The sequence below is a fragment of the Thalassophryne amazonica genome, chromosome 12, assembly GCF_902500255.1.
Source record: "Thalassophryne amazonica chromosome 12, fThaAma1.1, whole genome shotgun sequence".
Taxonomy (NCBI): Eukaryota; Metazoa; Chordata; class Actinopteri; order Batrachoidiformes; family Batrachoididae; genus Thalassophryne; species Thalassophryne amazonica.
The window spans coordinates 63426845-63448017 of NC_047114.1; the positions used below are offsets into that span (position 1 = coordinate 63426845).

The 21173-nt window shown below is 41.2% G+C and overlaps 1 protein-coding gene across 1 annotated transcript in view; it reads right to left on the reverse strand.

Moving 5' to 3' along the window:
* Positions 1 to 504: 504 nt before the first annotated feature.
* Positions 505 to 21173, reverse strand: part of LOC117521654 (spindlin-Z-like) — a 30232-nt gene continuing 9563 nt past the window's right edge. The window contains exons 2-5 of the mRNA XM_034182976.1: positions 9129 to 9170; positions 5860 to 6119; positions 3983 to 4216; positions 505 to 1523 (exon numbers count right to left, since the gene is read on the reverse strand). Coding sequence (XP_034038867.1) covers positions 1318 to 1523; positions 3983 to 4216; positions 5860 to 6119; positions 9129 to 9148 — 720 coding nt within the window. The 5' untranslated portion in view covers positions 9149 to 9170 and the 3' untranslated portion in view covers positions 505 to 1317. The remainder of the gene's footprint in view (positions 1524 to 3982; positions 4217 to 5859; positions 6120 to 9128; positions 9171 to 21173) is intronic.

A 21173-nucleotide genomic window follows, 5' to 3' on the forward strand; every position in this document is an offset into this window, starting at 1 on the left:
ACGTGTTAGCTTGTACTGGTAACCTGTAGTCACTGCACGTTGAAACAACCACAAAGGCTTTTTTCGTCAGTCTTCTGGACTGTGATGCAAAATGTTACCGTCCCTTTTTGGCTATCGTGTTGGCATGACAGTGCATCATGGTGAGCGGGACCGCTCCTACATACTGTAGCTTTAAATCATAGCTCTGATTTCATTACACATACATTATGATGTCTATTTTTAATTGTGTTAATAAACTATCACAATTACTCCATTTTCCTTTTACTCCCAGGAAGACTGCTTTTAAATTACAGCTTGTTTTGCCTCCATCTTTCCTCAACGGCACTGATCCTGGTTGATCTCCTTGACCTTTCTTTTCTCTTAATTCTTAGGCCAAAAATACCTTTGTTCTGGCTGGTTGGCTGAAGCCTGGAGGGAATATCGCCATTGATCACCTTTCTAGATCCTTCAACAGCAGCTAATTTGGACACAAGTAGCATATAGCACAAACACAGCTCAAACAACTTGATTTCAACATCGTATTGTATAATGTAGAAAACTTGCAGTTTACATGTAGGGAAAAAGAGAAATGATACATGATGTATTAAAATCATCTGTGTTCAACATCCACTATGTGGGTCACAGTTATCCCATTGATGCTTATACAATTCAACTGAAATCTGGAGTTCACTTTGGTGGTAGAAAAAATTAGCACATTGGCGAAATGATGATTTCTATATTCAACAAACTGAGGCTTAGCCAATGAAACACAGAAAGCACAGCATACACAAATTTAGCGAGAATGTTTGAATTACCAGCAGCACAACCAGATAATCCAGATGAAATAAATAGCACAGTCATGACAGTGAAATTAAATGCAAGTAACAAAACATAGAGGTGTAGCTAAGAAAATCTGATTTTTCTTTGATGTATTAATTGCAATAAGTATGATTTATAGTCATGAAAATTACAATGTACAAGTGACATTTAAAGCAGAAAAAAAAACCTGTTTGGCTCCATGTTATCTGCTGGGCTATACAACTGGTCCAAGACCCCTTTTATTTACATTTCAGAAGACCTAACAGTCATACATAAAGGTCAACACAGAACTGAGAATCAAAAAACAAAATGTTACGATGTGAAAGTTTAAAATAAACAACAAAAACATACCCTCTGCAGGCCAATGAAACAGAAACAGGACCTAACAGGACCTGGGTGCTGTCAATCTTCGGCACAACGCCTCCTGCTGGAGTAAAACAGAAATGTATAACACTATAACGGGTGACAACCGCTGGAGTAGAGTTGTCGTCAGCTGAAGATGTTCCCAAGCAGTCAGTATTAAGTGGTCTTCACCAGGTCGTACACGTGGATGTGAACGTCGTCATCGTATTTGATGTAGTATACAGTGGGTTTAGCTGGAACCTGGTAGATGACCAAACCTGTTCTCTTCAACCCGTTATCTGTGACGTACTCTACCTGTTTACCCACAAGGCTTTCTGGTTCCTCACCAGGCTTCCTGTCTGCTGGCAGCAGGTGTTTATTCTCTGGAAAACAGAAACAGAAAGATAAACAGACAATCAGTGCAGCAGGAGCAAGCACATTATTTTTGACCACTTTAAACATTTGCAGATGTGCTTTTGACCTACTTTATATATCATAGTCTTTATATATGTTGGGAAAGTGTAGTGACACGGACCCACAACAGGGGGCGCAAATGAACGGTCAATAGATGAGCCAAAAAGTAACAATTTAATGTTGTGAATGTGCACAACGAACATACAGACAATCACAGAATATCATAACAGTCAATACACAGGAGGTGACGTGTGGGCAGGCTCGAGGATAGAAGACGTCTGTCCTGAGAAGAGCCGGAACCACACGATTTCCGCCGCCCCAGAACCTGGTGAATACTGGAGCCGCCAAGTCCCGAATTCCCAGGTGATCACCGTCCCAGACTGTCGGATCTGGTACTGCTGGCGAAGAACAAAGACAGTCAAGTGTGGGTGTGTGTACACCCAGTAACAACTACGGTGGGAATGCCACCTCCACCTCTCATTCAATATGTTGCCGCGGTCTCAGCTGAAAAGGAGCGCCGTCTTGCACAGCCTCCTCACAAACGACCGGTTCTCCTGCAAATTCTCAAAATAACAGAGTTACAAATCTCATAAAAAGGCTGAGAGCGTTACCTCCTATGAAGTATGATATCTCGGCAACGAGGTGGAGATGACGTCTGGTCTTTATGGAGTGAGATGATGTTGAGTAGATGGGTGACAGCTGTCAAGAGGTAATGAGCGACAGCTGTCACCCCCGGCTGTGTCCATGGCGGCAGCGCCCTCTCGTGCCTGAAGCCCGCACTTCAGGCAGGGCGCCCTCTGGTGGTGGGCCAGCAGTACCTCCTCTTCTGGCGGCCCACACAACAATATAGTCTCCTAAAAATCCGTGTACACAGTATTATCCGCTCATTAATAATCTGTGATCATAACAGTAACTATAACAAGAAATTGAAAATATTAAAGCTGCAATCTGCCAAGTGTTTTACAATTTAACTCCGAAAAAGGACTGGTGCGTTGCCCGTAGGGATCCATGCACTCTAGATTGGGTAGTGTTTCTAAAATAGGTATCTGACATTTTCCACGGGTGGTAATAAATTATGCAAAGTTTCTATAATGATTTGGAGTGGTGTGTGAGTCAAGAATGTAATTATCAACATCCACTGTTCACTGTTGTTAGCTAATATCCATAGTTTCTCCAAAAATATCAGTGTTATTAACATTCTGTTTTGGCGGCATTCATCCGTGACACAACATATATAAGCATGCCAAATGGCAAATGTCAGCTCAATCTGACATTTTTTTGTGACTGTGCGTGATCAATTCTTGCATCAATATTTCTCACTTGTTTGGTGAACCTGAACATGACCAGCAGAACTCCCACCTTACCATTTACTTACAGTCACCTATAATTGATGGACATCCATATTGCACATTTAACATGACCTCAGAGCTTATTTTGATGAAATGTTCTGAATTCTTTTCTAATGTCATATATGCACTTAGTCTAACTATTCTATGAGTTACTTTATTGAATAAACAATGTATTATAATGTGTGTAGTGTGTGAAGCTCCTGGGTTTTAGGTAAAATTAATTTATTCTTAAATATTACAAATAGTAAGGACGATGTTAATACTACTACTACTACTAATATTATTAAATATCTTATTTTTTCAAAGTAGTAGAATCTTATTATTATTATAATGGTTATTATGTGCAAAAAATGTATTTAAAATGGTTACAAATGTGGACCTTTAAGGGGTTTATGGGGCTTTCCCCTTCTCTCACCCCTGTGGGTCTGCCCCTGCACCCGAAGCCTGCAATGTGTGTGCAGCTACAGAACAGACAAGAAGAGAAAGAGGGTTCAGTGACTGCGTGAGTCAGCGCTATCAAACACAAGACAGAAGTGCTCAGTTGATGATCTAAAAGAGACTTAATGTGGATTTAAAGTGAAGAAGTGTGTTTGTGTATTTTTTTTTTTTAAATATAACGCAATGCTAAAATACCCTGGGCTGTATGAGCACTGTGTTCTTTATAATCAGCAGTTGTTTAATTATAAGATCCTATTGTCTTATGTACAATTTGTACATGTTCAATAAAGCCCCTCTATCAGTCAATCAACAACAATATTTATGATTTAACGGCCTCTGCGGGTCTTGCGCTTGCATGATTTTTTTGACAAGAGCGGAAGTTGTGCAAATCAAGTAATATTTGTAGATCACTCTCTGAGCATTTGCAGGTACTAATGAAACAAATTTAACGCCACAGGAAATTAGCTTTAAGTTAGAGGAAGCTAGCGTGCATGCTAACGCTGCAAAGTGTCTTGTAAATGACTCCAGAGGTGTTATCAGGTTACAAAAACATTGTTTCCAGTTTTAGAAGTGTTTATTTCCTGGTAGCTTTTACATAATATATGACAAAGAGGATATATTTACACAGATTGCTGCTGTACCTGTCTCAGGCAGGACACGTAGATCTCCGTCCTTATAGTCGTCCCACAGCTGGTACATATACAGCACTGGGTCCTTCTCGTAGGTGATGTAATACCAGTGGGTCATGATGGGGGCTCGGGAGAGCACCATACCTCGCCACTCATTTTTCTCACCGTCCTCCTTCTCAAACAAATGTTCCACAGCTCGACCCACTAGCTCCTCTGCTCCAGGAGGCACCTTGATTTTATTGTTCACTGTGACAAACAAACAAGTAAACGAAACAAACTGCTCAACTGTAAAGCTCACAGATGGTACGTAAAGATGGTCATCATTCCTTTAGTTACTCTGGAAAAATGTAGCCCCAAGTCCAAAAAAAATTGATGCTGCTGTGTTGGTCATTTTAAGCTATTTGTAGACACATTTTGCACCATGGATACAGAAGCATGCACCAACACAGGGAGAATATAACAATGCTAACAATACCTTCGGCTGTATGAGCATTAAAAAATGAAACAAAATGTGACCTTTTGACTGCTTAAAATAGGTCAAGGTTAGCCATTTTTGAACTTGTCCAAGGTCTGTGTCCCAAAAATGGTCCCCAAGAATTTGAAGACCCTGGCAGTAACAGGAATGGACCTATGCTGAGCACACACAGACAGACCCAAAGCCTCCCCAATACCTGATAGCTGATATTTTGGCCATGGGTAAAAATGTAAAGAACCACTGTATTAACTAGCCAGAGAAACACTGACACAAAAAGGTTCAGCCTTTATTCTAGTGAGGAGAGTGGCCCAGCCAGAGTCCAGATATGAAACTGATTGAACATCTCTGAAGAAATCTGAAAATGGCTGTGCAGAGACACTCCTCATCCAACCTGATGGAGCTTGAGAAGTGCTGCAAAGAGGAATGGGCAAAACTGCCCAAAGGTAGGTGCACCCAAGCTTGTGGCATCACATTCAAGAAGACTCGAGGCTGTAATTGCTTTTTAATAAATTTGAAAAAAAAAAAAATCCCCCAAAAATTGTTTTCATGTTGTCATTATGGGATGTTGTGAGTAGAATTGTGACGGGCAAAAAAAAAAAAGAATTTACTCCATTTTGGAATAAGGCTGTAACATCACAAAATGTGGAAAAAGTGAAGTGTTGTGAATACTTTGTGTATATGGTCTGAGGGTCAAACTTAAAAGAACTTCACTTCTTTAAACAGTGACATTTATCTCTCTGGGGTTTTGGCCTGAGATCAAACTTTCAGGAGGTGGAGATGAACCAGTTGCCTGCTTGGGTGGATGCCAACCAGGTCCCAAGACGGTTCTGTAATGTGGTGATGCATGGTCTAGGCACGCACTCCAAGACTTAACCTTTAAATTACAACTTCAAGTGTAGACTTCAATCACATCTTTACTGTGACATTTCAGCTCCACTGTGGTGGTGGTGTACAGAGGCAAAAATCACAAAAAAATATTGCCAATATCCAAATACTTGTGAACCTAACTGCAAATGGAGATGGCTGTAATGACGTGTGCCAGTACAACTGGGCAACACAAGCCTTTGAACATACAACCCCAATTCCAATGAAGTTGGGATGTTGTGTGCAATGTAAATAAAAACAGAATACAATGATTTGCAAATCCTCTTCAACCCTATATTCAATTGAATACACCACAAAGACAAGATATTTAATGTTCAAAGTGATAAACCTTATTGTTTTGTGCAAATATTTGCTCATTTTGAGCAAATTTTGACAGTCTGATCTCCATTACCTACAACTGCAAAACCATCTCTGATGGATCGGCTAAACCTATCACCAAAACATAATTACTTCAAAAAACTCTCAATATGCACAATCAAGCAAAGTCATAACAGCATCAAGATTATGAGTGGATGCTGTTAACACTCACCAACTTTCTCTGCCAGGACCTGCAGGTTGGACACCCGGTTGTCTTTGAATAGTTCGATGCCATAGACACAATCAAAGCCATCATATTTCACCATATACAGGGAACTGTTCACAGTGAGGCGCTCCAGAACTGTGCCTTTCCACTTGGTCACATTTCCTTTCTCCCTCCATGTGTGCTGAATCCTGCGACCCAGCAGGTTGTCAGGGTCTGGGCTTAGGGTTGATGCTGAGCTCTCACTCAACTCTCCGCTGCTGCGCTTCCTGTGATTGTGTGAGAAACATACAGTGTATCCAGAAACTATTCCCAGCGCTGCACTTTATCCACATTTTTCTTATGTTACAGCCTTATTCAAAACTGGATGAAATTCTTTTTTTTTTCTCAAAATTCTACACAAAATACCCCATAATGGCAATGTGAAAAAGTTTGTTTTTTGTTTTGCAAATTTATTAAGAATAAAAAACTAATAAATCACATGAACATAAATAGGTATTCACAGCCTTTCCCATGAAGCTCAAAATTGAGGTCAGGTGCATCTTGGATCCACTTATCTTTGAGATGTTTTCACACCTTAATTGGAGTCCACCTGGGGTAAATTCAGTTGATTGGACATGAATCGGAAAGGCACACACCTGTCTACATATAAGGTCCCACAGTTTAAGTCAAAGGAATTGTCTGTAGACCTCAGAGATGAGGTACAAATCTAGGGAAGGGTACAGAAACATCCATAAATGGAAGTTAAGATCCACCAGAACTCTTCCTAGAGCTGGCTGCCCGTCTAAACTGAGCAATCGGGAGAGAAGGGCCTTAGTTAGGGTGGTGACCAAGAACCCAATGGTCACTCTGTCAGAGCTCCAACATTCCTCTGTGGAGAGAGGAGAACCTTCCAGAAGGACCACCATCTCTGCAGCAATCCACTAATCAGACCTGTATGGTAGAGTGGCCAGATGGAAGCCACTCCTTAGTAAAAGGCACATGGCAGCACACCTGGAGTTTGCCATAAGGCACCTAAAGGACTGTCAGACCATGAGAAACAAAATTCTCTGGTCTGATGAGATTGAACTCCTTGGCGTAAATGCCAGGCATCATGTTTGGAGGAAACCAGGCACCATCCCTACAGTGAAGTCTGGTGGTGGCAGCATCATGCTGAGGGGATGTTTTTCTGTGGCAGGAACTGTGAGACTAGTCAGGATTGAGGGTAAGATGAATGCAACAATGTACAGAGACATCCTGGATGAAAACCTGCTCCAGAGCGCTCTTGACCTCAGACTGGGGCAAGGGTGATGGCTCATCTTTCAGCAGGACAATGACCCTAAACACACAGCCAAGATATCAAATGAGTGGCTTCAGGACAACTTTGTGAATGTCCTTGAGTGGCCCAGCCAGAGCTCAGACCTGAATCCAATTGAACATATCTGGAAAGATCTGAAAATGGCTGCACACCAACATTCCCCATCACGAGTGCTGGGATAGGTTCCAGCCCCCTGTGGCCCTTAATTGGAGTAAGCGGGTACAGAAAATGGATGGATTAACCAACACTCCCCATCCAACGTGATGGAACTTGAGAGGTTCTGCAAAGAGGAATAGGCAAAGCTGCCCCAAATATAGGTGTGCCAAAGCTGTGGGATGATATCCGAGAAGACTTGAGACTGTAAATGCTGCCAAAGCAGCATCAACAAAGTATTGAGACAAAGGGTGTGAATACTTATATTAATATTACTAATATTTGAGCAAGAACTGAGCATTTACCCAACAGCTGGAGTGCTGGATGTGAACTACCGAAGTAAACATGAAACAATCTTTGGAGGATAGCATAAAATACCCAGAAGTGATAAAATATCAATGACGACGTCACCCAATGCAGTAACATAACTATTAACAATAGGGCTGTCCTGATTCAAACTGAAAGTCTGGTATTGGGTCTGATAACACGACAATCCCTCCATGATGTCACTCACAGGTTTTATGAAGAGTGGGTTTGAAACTCAAATGGAGGTAGCTCAAAATGTCACCATCTTGGCAGTGCCTATTTCCACCAAACTTTAATGGATAAAGAGGTGGAGCGCAGGCAAGTCCATGGGATAGACATCATGAATGATGCCCTAACACACCGCCCCAACTTGTAGTTACCAAACAAGCTAAGGCTAACAGGCTAATCTGGGTTTGGCTGTTTGACTTTTGCAAATCAGGATGTGGATTGGGTGTTTTTTGTTATTACAAATTACTGATTTGTTACAGCTGTTATTAACACAGCCATTCTGACCTCAGAAATGAAGGAGAGTGGGTTCTGATGAGTACTTGGCTAGAAAAACACTTGGGAAGACCAGGGGCTGTGTGCGTTTCTCCATATAGAACTGGAGTTACATTAGGAAGGGCACTGAATGTAAAATCCCAATGAGGATCTCTAATGACTCCACTGTAGTGACTCTGAACACCCGGGGACAGCCGAAAGAACAAGAGAGCAAAACTGGTGTTTTGTACCTTGTACCAGGCTGTAATGTTTATTATTTCTGCTGTAAAGGTGGATATTTTAACATTGGTATGTATGGGGAGTCACTCTTTTTTTTTTTTTTTTTTTTTTTTTTTGCGAAAGTCTCAACATGGCATTCAAGGAACTGCAAAATTTGGCACTTCTGCATTGGTTTCTTTGTCAACACCAGAGGTTGCCACTTTGGTTTGATCAAACATAGCTGGACTTATCATTTTACATAAATTTTACCACAGTCTTCTGGAAGCAAAGTGTCGACAGAGCTGAGAGCCACTACTCCTTTCAGTGCTCACCAGCAATATGGAAGAGCATTTTTAAAACATGTAAATGCTCTGATTTACCACAAATACACAAATAATCTATTTTTAGAGGAAGCTGTTTCACTACTTACAGTTTTTGCTTGTTCAGCCAGTTTTCTTCTTTTACTTCCTTCTGCATTTCTTTTGTCGAGTTTATTGGCAGTTGGCAACCTATTAGCACATTACTGACACCAACTGGAAGGTGTGTACTACAACCATCTTACTCACACCTACTGGTCAGAATTAATCATCACATCACCGGTTTTTTAAAATTATTATTGTTATAAATACTACTCCAATGCTTAACTAAGTGGAGACAGACACACACACACACACACACACACACACACACACACACACACACACACACACACACACACACACACACACACACACACACACACACACACACCAGCTTTACTAGTGATAATTCAGTGTGATACAACAGCTAAAAGATGAAATCAGATTTTGCTGTTTGAACTTACCTGCCCCTTTTCTTTGACATGTTTCCATAAATTCCCACAAACCTGTGAGACACACAAAAGTCGGTCAGTATGGAGGCAGACGATGGCAATATTGTCTACTGGCCTTGAATCTTAACTTCCTGGTGTAACATTATGCTATACTAAAATGTGTCAATATACAAAATGACAATGGAAAACACACATCAGGTAATTAAATTTTGACTTCCACAAAATGATACTCAATATATACTGTACATGAAGACAAAAGAAGTCCTTGCAAGAAAATGGATAAAGAAAGCCACATTTTCAAAAGCAAAACTAGCTGAAGACAAAACAACTCTGAATGAACCATTTAGAGCACCACCTCTGTTAGGACAGTGGGTTGTCGCAGGCTGGACAGCCCCCCCCACACACACACCAAAATTTGGTCCGCCCTGCCTTCACTGCGCATGCGTGATTTGGGACCACAGCAGCTCATCTGAGACCGAGTCTCTACACCCACAGTGATCAAAGGGAATAATGTGATTATTTACCATCAGATGACAAACTAAAACCTCTTAAATCATTTTAAAGTCTGTTTGAAGCATAAACGAGGCGATAATCGGTGAGTCGCTACTGACGCTTTGAAATGACGGAGGCACAGTGAATGTAGCAGCTAGCAGCTCATCTTGCTGCGGCGCTCTGATCACTTCTGTCTTTTAATATGAAATAATGCTGAATTTATGTGGAAATGATTGTTGTACAAAAGCTTCAGATACCTGTCGCTGAGATAGATGATGACTGGAGTGCAGTTTTAAGCAGAAACAAGGTGATAATTGGTGAACCGTGGCCAATGCACAGAAATGATGCATGCGCAGTGAAGGCAGGGTGGACCGATTTTTAGGGGTGACCGTTCGGTCAGCGACACCGGCCTTCAAGTACCACCCAAGTGCTGCCTGACATACACATTTTCCATCTCTCCCTGCTCTGCTACAACCTGATTTGCTCATGCAGATGTGCAGCCAATCGAGTAGTAACAGACACCTGAATGAGCTAATCATCTTACAGCAGAGCAGGGAGAAACAGAAAATGTGTATGTCAGGCAGCACTTGAGGACTGAGTTGTGAACCACTGTCTATGACATCAAGAGGAGAAAAGGTAAAACCAGAGGTCTCCAAAGCTCAGAACAAGGGATGACTGTTATTGGTCACCAATCACACTCTACTTTCATCACCCCCCCCCCCCCCCCCCCCAATTATCCCGATTTTTTTCCTCCGAGTTTTCTCCTTATATTTTTATGAACAACTTTACTCAACCACCATTTCTCTTTGCTAGCTGTCTTCTTCTTCATATCTGCAATAGTTTTACAGCTGTCCAAAAACATCTCCATGCAGTGCCTTCGTATCTCACCTCCTCCCTGAATTTAAACACATTATACCGCCTTCAGTTTCCATCATCTGATCATTAGTTCTTCTCTGTCTCTTTCCCTCTTCTTCAGCTTCAAGGTCATCCTACAAACCACCATCCAATGCTGTCGAGCTACGCTCTTCCCTGCCACCGCCTTACAGTCCCAGATTTCTTTTAGGTTGCCTCTCGTACACAATGTAGTCTTTAATTTTAATTACATTTTTTTTTTTTTATAATTTTTGAAATTTATTTCATTTATATAGCACCAAATCACAACAAAGTTGCCCCAAGGCGCTTCACACAAGTAAGGTCTAACCTTACCAACCCACAGAGCAAGCACACAGGCGACAGTGGTAAGGAAAAACTCCATCTGAGGAAGAAACCTCAAGCAGACCAGACTCAAAGGGGTGACCCTCTACGTGGGCCATGCTGCTGACACAAATTACAAAACAATTCACAAAACAAATATACAGGAAATGTTGCCAGTGCACAGGACAGGAGGGCCTCAGAAAACAGACACTACACCCATCCCTGGATGGAGCCGAACCTCAACCAGAGAGGGAAAAAAAAGCCAGAATCAGGCATCAAAAAGACAACAAATACAGTACAATTTGTCAGCATTAAGCAACAAGAAGAACAAAAGAAATACTAAGGTGATCGCCGAAGTAACGAATTACATTTAATTTACTTATTTGGAATGAATGGCACCTCACACGGGCACCAATTTAATGCAGTGAATAAGTAGTTAAGCCTCGCAATGTGTTAGTGGTCTCACGGAGAGCACCAAAAATATGTAGCAAAAGTATTGTTAAACTCCCAAATTGAATTAAACTGGCCTAGACCTCATTTAATGGGTCACCAAAATAATTAACATTTTTAAAGTTTCATAATTATTATTTAATTAGAATAATATCTAATTACCTCAGGGCACCACCTATTTAAAGCATAGGTACTTTCATTTAAACATTATTAATCATTCTCAATTAATCAGTCTCAATTTATTTAATCAGTCTTGGGTCTGAAAGTCTGAATTCTACACTATGATTGACCAAAGGTTTCCTTCTGATCACAAAATGAACCACAGTAGAAATATTTACATTGTACTTACAAATACACAAGAAGTTAACAGTTTACTGGACAGTGATTAAATAAGTTCATTTATGGACACAATTTGCTTACTCGTGAGACGCTGAAAAAAAGTAGTGAGATAAAGCTTTAAGTAAATAAATCTGATTTGAATTTAGTGATGAAATTTGAAGCCAATTATTATTATGAAAGTTATTAAACAAATATATGAATATGTCTAAAAAGAAGCCACTTTGCATCCATTGACAACAAAACCCTTTTTCTGGAACCTTTAACTGGGTCACTTATCTGATCTGTTGAAGAGATGGTTCGGATGAACCATCAGTCTGTCGTTAATGTGTTAGGCTCTTTGCAGCGTGAGCTCACTTGGGTCAGGGGTTAAACCAGCGGTCTCCCCAGCGATCCCAAGGCTTCAGTGTCGGCTGGTTTTACTGACAGGATGGCTGCTTGCAGTCAGGTTGCTTGCTTGACCCCAGAGGTGGAAGGCGTTTGTTGAAAATGGGTTCTGGTAACTTTAAAAGGTTTGTTGGAGCCAGATTAAAAGTCTTTGTGAATTTAGAAAAAGGTTAAAACTTTAAGACCAGCACTGTAAAGTACAGAAAAGGAAAGTCGCTTTTCTATAAATTCACTATTATGCCGCGTTCACACTGGGCGCGACGAGACGCCACAAATTCGCGTCCGTCGCGTCACCATCGCCCGGTGTATCGCTCTGCTTTCGCTGTGAATATTCGCCCCAGTGCGTCATCAAATAGGAGGAGCTTCCATTCCGCTTGCCGGCTCCAGTTGTCAGTCAAGTTAACATGACGGACCTTGATCACACGGAGTGAGTTGCTGTGCTCTTAATTGTTGTGGAAAGCTGACAAATGTCGCCAGCGGCGCCGTCCCTCGGTTCACAACATCCTCATGAGACGTTCACAATTCGGGGAGTATCATTATTTGCTGCAGGAGCTGCGTCTGGATGACGGCCGCTTTCAGCGGTCCTTCCGCCTCTGCAGGACCCAGTTTGAGGACCTCCTGTCGCGTTCACACGCACACATGTAAAAATTTTTTTTAAAAAACTCTCCGCTGCCCCTGCTGCGGGGCTGCTGCTCGTCCTTCCCCCCAAAACTCTGTCATAATTGTGTTGATGAACCAGTCACCATTTGATTATACATCTGCATAGTTAATAAATAAAATATTCTTCACGGACGATTCACTCGCGCGCGCACATGAAAGAAAAAGAAACTCTCCGCTGCCTGCTGTGGTGCTGCTGCTCGCTCTTCCCCCAAAAACTCTGTCATAATTGTGTTGATGAACCAGTCACCATTTGTTTTATTATACATCTGTGTAGTTAATAAATAAAATAATCTTCATGGAAGATACGCTCATGCGCGCACGTGAAAGAAAAAAAAAAAAATTCTCCGCTGCCTGCTGCTGTGGGGCTGCTGCTTGCTCTTCCCCCAAAAACTCTGTCATAATTGTGAAAGAAAAGGACAAAAGGGACATAAGTCCTGCTCACAGGCTGGCTACCAGATAGGACATGGTCACTTCCAACTCAGTCAAACTCCAGACATCTCCACGTCACTACATATTCAGTCCCTGATTGGTCATTGCAGTGCAACAAGACGAAAAAGTTCAGATTTTTCAACTTGGGGAGGAGGGCAACGCGACATTGCGCCACAAACGCACCAATCGCTCAAAATCGCTTCATTCGCGTCACTTCATTCGCATCCATCACGTCGCGTTGCGTGGCACCACAACGCATCCTTCCATAGGGATTACATGGCAACCTGTCGCTGCAGTTGTTCGCGTTGCGCCCGGTGTGAACGCAGCATTATTTTGTAAAGTTCAGCTTGGAAGTTCTCTTAAAAATTCAAAAGACTTGACGAACCTTAAAAACGTCAGGCTATTAATTTGTTAAAAGTTATCAAAGAATGAAACAATGAATGAAGCCATGTGGTAGCTTAGTTAGGCTAGCATGGGGCCTTGTGGACCCAGAAATAAAGTTAAGCATTTTAAAAAAGGAAGAGGGGCAGAAAAGGCTGAAGAAGGCCTTCCGAGAGAGAGAAGAAACTCTATTCTACCTTTTTAAAGGGGACTTACGTCATTAAACTGCCCATTTAGGGTGTGTAATTTCACAGAAACTACATGTGAAGAGAGACAAAGAAATGATTCAACTATTTAAACACATTAGCTATTTTGGCATACTATTTGTTCTAAGACACTCGAATAGATACACATTATTAATAGTCACTCAAACACTCCATTTATTTAAAACAGAATATTTCACCATCAACATTTTGATAATGCAGAAAGATCACATTTCAATACACATCAGTTAACAAGGAACACATCTCATTAAAATGAAGTGATTATATGCAAAGCATTTTGTTTGAATAATCAACACAAACAACATTAGACAGTGGTCGAAATACATTTTTTAACCGACTTGCACTGGTGCTAGTAACAAAAAAAATTACTTGCACCAAAAAAAGTTACTTGCATAACCAAAGGTCAGTCTTATATCATCCCTTAAAACTCCCCCTCTGATGTGTCAGGCTCTTCCTCTCTGGGGAGAGTTTGAGGGGAGAGCAGCAGCAGCGGCAGACAGTTTTTTTTCATGTGCGCGCCCGAACGAATCGTCCGTGAAGCTTATTTTATTTATTAACTACACAGATGTATAATAAAACAAATGGTGACTGGTTTATAACACAATGATGACAGAGTTTGAGGGAAGAGAGAGTGAGGAACCGCAGCGGCAGCCATTTTTTTTTTCTTTTCTTTGTTTACATGTGCGCACGCGAACGGGACAGGAGGTCCTCAAACTGGAGCTCCTGCAGCTCCAGTTATTTAAATAATGAAACTCCCCGAATTGGAAATGTCTCATGAGGATGTTGTGAACCCAGAGACGGCGCCGCTGGCAACGTTTGTCAGCTTTCCACAACAAATAGAGACGCAGGGAAGATGAAGACAACACACTGGAAATTGTTTTTTTTTTTTCCTTATTTATTTCTTTACTGGTTCTAGGCCTGGGTGATTTGGCCTAAAAATAAAATCTCAGAATTTTTCAGAAAAAAATTTGACTTTTGATTTTTTTCTGATTCCCCCACCCCCTACTTTTATAAAGAAAACATTTAGTACAAATGACAGCGATAACTCAAAACAAGTTTTGCTTTTATTTGATCAAAAACTTAAAACTAACCCCTACTTACCTCCTGGAATTGAAGCTCCAACTCTTCTTTTGATTTAAAAAATACACTTGGGTAAATGATTCCACCAGAGTAAGCTGCTTTTTAGTGGGAGTTTGCGCTTTTGTTCCCCTCGTAAAGTGTGGCATTTCTCCCACACAGCCGGATGCCTCTGTTTTAGATGCTGGAATAAGTTTGTTGTGCGACTGCGTTTTGTTGCAATGGGCTTTCAGGGTTCTCCCCAGATATTTTTAGTATAGCGGTGCTGTAGGCAATTATCACCCAAGGCGGCGTGTTGCGAGTCATTTTGACTGGTTTGAGATGCATTGAAAGCAACAATAATAGACAAAAAATGACACTTGTGTTGTAATATCAAAGTTCTTTTTCCATGTTTCTGTCTAAGTTAATAAAATAAATACCATTGAAAAGTTTAAAAACACATTAATGTTTGAAAGACATAACATTTGCTCTCCTCTTCAAAAATGACACACTGTACCTTTAATCCAGTAAGAGTTTTTTTTTGTTGTTGTTATGTTGACAGTTTAGTTTTTTCTTATTAACATTTCTGACTGGGATTACATGCTTTTTTAAAACAATATAACCCCAAATTGTCTTGTTTGAACAAGCGCTAAATCTGGACTAATTTGATTGTCAAATCAAAATCAAATTTATTGCAAAGTAAGTTCTCACATACAAGTAATTTAATCTGGTGTCAATGGTGCATAAACGACAATAATAAAGAAAATGAAAAAACACTTCTGTAAGAAGTAAATTTGCTCTTTTGAAGATGAAACTCTGGATGGAAAAACTTTCTGAATCCGTTTTTCACACCTTACTTTCTCACTGAGGCTGTGTGGTGAAGATGACTGTTGATTAAAATTGCTTCACTGCCTTTTTTGTTACAGCGTTTAGTGTCTGTTGCTCACACTTTTCCTCTTTTCTCTCTCTCTTCCCCCCCACCCTCTCTCTCTCTCTCTCTCTCTCTCGCTCTCAGCAAGCAAATGACTCGTCACTCTCACACCGTCTTTGCGGCCTATTTGAGCAAACTTGGAAACATGAAGGCTTTCATCTGTAAAATAAAGCCTTAATGTGTCACTAGCTACGCAGGCAGAAGGAGCTGTTTTTATTGGAAGACTTTTATGGAGATTTTGTTCTTTCACTGAGAGACGCTGTGACTCTGCTCAGCTGGCTGCCGGCAGGTGCGGGGCGAGCAGGCAGCAGTCCGTTCAGCACAAACAGCCTGGTTGGATTAAAAAAATATAACGGCACTATGCCGTTGTTCCATTGTCTGGGGAGAACCTTGACTTTAGACAAACTTTGCAGCGTGCAGTCACTTGTTCCACATCTGTCGCAGCAATCCCAAACCACTAACGAAACTCACTCTTCCTTAGCGGTAGCCATGTTTGTTATTGTGTGAAGAAAATGGGACGGGGAGAGGGGAGCTACGGAAGGTCCTGCGGACACAATGTGCGCCACTGCAAGAGGAGAAAAAAAACTTTAATTTTTTATTTTTTAAATCATGCACAAACTAGCACATGCAGGTACTAATTCGACCCCTGTTAGAATTTTAAATATGCATAACATAAAATACTGGTCTCTTGCATTCCTGTTTAAACAAAAGGTCTTCTTTTGCTTCACTTAGACCTAGAGATAAGTTCATGGCCACATCTTATCATGGAAGAGATCCTGTGGCATGTCTTGATAGTTTCTGGCCTTGGCGTGAGGCCATAAAAGGTGGATTATCCTGGCCTGGGGAAATTCAGATTCTGATGTGAAGCAATTATAGTGTCATGTAATTCACAGTGACCAAATCTTCACTGATTAAGATTTCAGAGAAAGTTTTGAAGAACTGTTGCCTTCTTTGCCTTGACTGGTGGTTGGCTCTCACTGCGGTATTGTATCACTTCCTGTTCCGGAGCACAGCGGTGTTTTTCTGTATCTGTTAGCTGTTTAATCTGCGCAGTTAGATTGATCTAGTTATCTAGATTACGATTTGTTTCCCAGTGTAATCTTTACGTGCCTTAACTAAAGCACTCCTTCTGCTGAATCACCTCTAAATTATTTACACATTATTCACTTTGCGTGTTTTTAGGAATCCGCTAGCTTAGCGTAGCTACTAGCTCTTAGCCGATTTAGCATGGCGGCTTCTCCTGTCTCTCCCGCACTTTTCTGCTCTGGGTGTGAAATGTTTAGTTATTCCTCGGCCCCCTTTAGCAGTAATGGTACTTGTAATAAGTGTAGCTTATTCGTAGCTTTGGAGGCCAGGCTGGGCGAATTGGAGACTCGGCTCCGCACCGTGGAAAATTCTACAGCTAGCAAGGCCCCTGTAGTCGGTGCGGACCAAGGTAGCTTAGCCGCCGTTAGTTACCCCCTGGCAGATCCCGAGCAGCCGGGAAAGCAGGCCGACTGGGTGACTGTGAGGAGGAAGCGTAGCCCTAAACAGAAGCCCCGTGTACACCGCCAACCCGTTCACATCTCTAACCGTTTTTTCCCACTCGACGACACACCCGCCGAGGATCAAACTCTGGTTATTGGCGACTCTGTTTTGAGAAATGTGAAGTTAGCGACACCAGCAACCATAGTCAATTGTCTTCCGGGGGCCAGAGCAGGCGACATTGAAGGAAATTTGAAACTGCTGGCTAAGGCTAAGCGTAAATTTGGTAAGATTGTAATTCACGTCGGCAGTAATGACACCCGGTTACGCCAATCGGAGGTCACTAAAATTAACATTAAATCGGTGTGTAACTTTGCAAAAACAATGTCGGACTCTGTAGTTTTCTCTGGGCCCCTCCCCAATCGGACTGGGAGTGACATGTTTAGCCGCATGTTCTCCTTGAATTGCTGGCTGTCTGAGTGGTGTCCAAAAAATGAGGTGGGCTTCATAGATAATTGGCAAAGCTTCTGGGGAAAACCTGGTCTTGTTAGGAGAGACGGCATCCATCCCACTTTGGATGGAGCAGCTCTCATTTCTAGAAATCTGGCCAATTTTCTTAAATCCTCCAAACCGTGACTATCCAGGGTTGGGACCAGGAAGCAGAGTTGTAGTCTTACACACCTCTCTGCAGCTTCTCTCCCCCTGCCATCCCCTCATTACCCCATCCCCGTAGAGACGGTGCCTGCTCCCAGACTACCAATAACCAGCAAAAATCTATTTAAGCATAAAAATTCAAAAAGAAAAAATAATATAGCACCTTCAACTGCACCACAGACTAAAACAGTTAAATGTGGTCTATTAAACATTAGGTCTCTCTCTTCTAAGTCCCTGTTGGTAAATGATATAATAATTGATCAACATATTGATTTATTCTGCCTAACAGAAACCTGGTTACAGCAGGATGAATATGTTAGTTTAAATGAGTCAACACCCCCGAGTCACACTAACTGTCAGAATGCTCGTAGCACGGGCCGGGGTGGAGGATTAGCAGCAATCTTCCATTCCAGCTTATTAATTAATCAAAAACCCAGACAGAGCTTTAATTCATTTGAAAGCTTGTCTCTTAGTCTTGTCCATCCAAATTGGAAGTCCCAAAAACCAGTTTTATTTGTTATTATCTATCGTCCACCTGGTCGTTACTGTGAGTTTCTCTGTGAATTTTCAGACCTTTTGTCTGACTTAGTGCTTAGCTCAGATAAGATAATTATAGTGGGCGATTTTAACATCCACACAGATGCTGAGAATGACAGCCTCAACACTGCATTTAATCTATTATTAGACTCTATTGGCTTTGCTCAAAAAGTAAATGAGTCCACCCACCACTTTAATCATATCTTAGATCTTGTTCTGACTTATGGTATGGAAATAGAAGACTTAACAGTATTCCCTGAAAACTCCCTTTTGTCTGATCATTTCTTAATAACATTTACATTTACTCTGATGGACTACCCAGCAGTGGGGAATAAGTTTCATTACACTAGAAGTCTTTCAGAAAGCGCTGTAACTAGGTTTAAGGATATGATTCCTTCTTTATGTTCTCTAATGCCATATACCAACACAGTGCAGAGTAGCTACCTAAACTCTGTAAGGGAGATAGAGTATCTCGTCAATAGTTTTACATCCTCATTGAAGACAACTTTGGATGCTGTAGCTCCTCTGAAAAAGAGAGCTTTAAATCAGAAGTGTCTGACTCCGTGGTATAACTCACAAACTCGTAGCTTAAAGCAGATAACCCGTAAGTTGGAGAGGAAATGGCGTCTCACTAATTTAGAAGATCTTCACTTAGCCTGGAAAAAGAGTCTGTTGCTCTATAAAAAAGCCCTCCGTAAAGCTAGGACATCTTTCTACTCATCACTAATTGAAGAAAATAAGAACAACCCCAGGTTTCTTTTCAGCACTGTAGCCAGGCTGACAAAGAGTCAGAGCTCTATTGAGCTGAGTATTCCATTAACTTTAACTAGTAATGACTTCATGACTTTCTTTGCTAACAAAATTTTAACTATTAGAGAAAAAATTACTCATAACCATCCCAAAGACGTATCGTTATCTTTGGCTGCTTTCAGTGATGCCGGTATTTGGTTAGACTCTTTCTCTCCGATTGTTCTGTCTGAGTTATTCTCATTAGTTACTTCATCCAAACCATCAACATGTTTATTAGACCCCATTCCTACCAGGCTGCTCAAGGAAGCCCTACCATTATTTAATGCTTCGATCTTAAATATGATCAATCTATCTTTGTTAGTTGGCTATGTACCACAGGCTTTTAAGGTGGCAGTAATTAAACCATTACTTAAAAAGCCATCACTTGACCCAGCTATCTTAGCTAATTATAGGCCAATCTCCAACCTTCCTTTTCTCTCAAAATTTCTTGAAAGGGTAGTTGTAAAACAGCTAACTGATCATCTGCAGAGGAATGGTCTATTTGAAGAGTTTCAGTCAGGTTTTAGAATTCATCATAGTACAGAAACAGCATTAGTGAAGGTTACAAATGATCTTCTTATGGCCTCGGACAGTGGACTCATCTCTGTGCTTGTTCTGTTAGACCTCAGTGCTGCTTTTGATACTGTTGACCATAAAATTTTATTACAGAGATTAGAGCATGCCATAGGTATTAAAGGCACTGCGCTGCGGTGGTTTGAATCGTATTTGTCTAATAGATTACAATTTGTTCATGTAAATGGGGAATCTTCTTCACAGACTAAAGTTAATTATGGAGTTCCACAAGGTTCTGTGCTAGGACCAATTTTATTTACTTTATACATGCTTCCCTTAGGCAGTATTATTAGACGGTATTGCTTAAATTTTCATTGTTACGCAGATGATACCCAGCTTTATCTATCCATGAAGCCAGAGGACACACACCAATTAGCTAAACTGCAGGATTGTCTTACAGACATAAAGACATGGATGACCTCTAATTTCCTGCTTTTAAACTCAGATAAAACTGAAGTTATTGTACTTGGCCCCACAAATCTTAGAAACATGGTGTCTAACCAGATCCTTACTCTGGATGGCATTACCCTGACCTCTAGTAATACTGTGAGAAATCTTGGAGTCATTTTTGATCAGGATATGTCATTCAAAGCGCATATTAAACAAATATGTAGGACTGCTTTTTTGCATTTACGCAATATCTCTAAAATCAGAAAGGTCTTGTCTCAGAGTGATGCTGAAAAACTAATTCATGCATTTATTTCCTCTAGGCTGGACTATTGTAATTCATTATTATCAGGTTGTCCTAAAAGTTCCCTAAAAAGCCTTCAGTTAATTCAAAATGCTGCAGCTAGAGTACTGACGGGGACTAGAAGGAGAGAGCATATCTCACCCATATTGGCCTCTCTTCATTGGCTTCCTGTTAATTCTAGAATAGAATTTAAAATTCTTCTTCTTACTTATAAGGTTTTGAATAATCAGGTCCCATCTTATCTTAGGGACCTCATAGTACCATATCACCCCAATAGAGCGCTTCGCTCTCAGACTGCAGGCTTACTTGTAGTTCCTAGGGTTTGTAAGAGTAGAATGGGAGGCAGAGCCTTCAGCTTTCAGGCTCCTCTCCTGTGGAACCAGCTCCCAATTCAGATCAGGGAGACAGACACCCTCTATACTTTTAAGATTAAGCTTAAAACTTTCCTTTTTGCTAAAGCTTATAGTTAGGGCTGGATCAGGTGACCCTGAACCATCCCTTAGTTATGCTGATATAGACTTAGACTGCTGGGGGGTTCCCATGATGCACTGAGTGTTTCTTTCTCTTTTTGCTCTGTATGCACCACTCTGCATTTAATCATTAGTGATCGATCTCTGCTCCCCTCCACAGCATGTCTTTTTCTTGGTTCTCTCCCTCAGCCCCAACCAGTCCCAGCAGAAGACTGCCCCTCCCTGAGCCTGGTTCTGCTGGAGGTTTCTTCCTGTTAAAAGGGAGTTTTTCCTTCCCACTGTAGCCAAGTGCTTGCTCACAGGGGGTCGTTTTGACCGTTGGGGTTTTACATAATTATT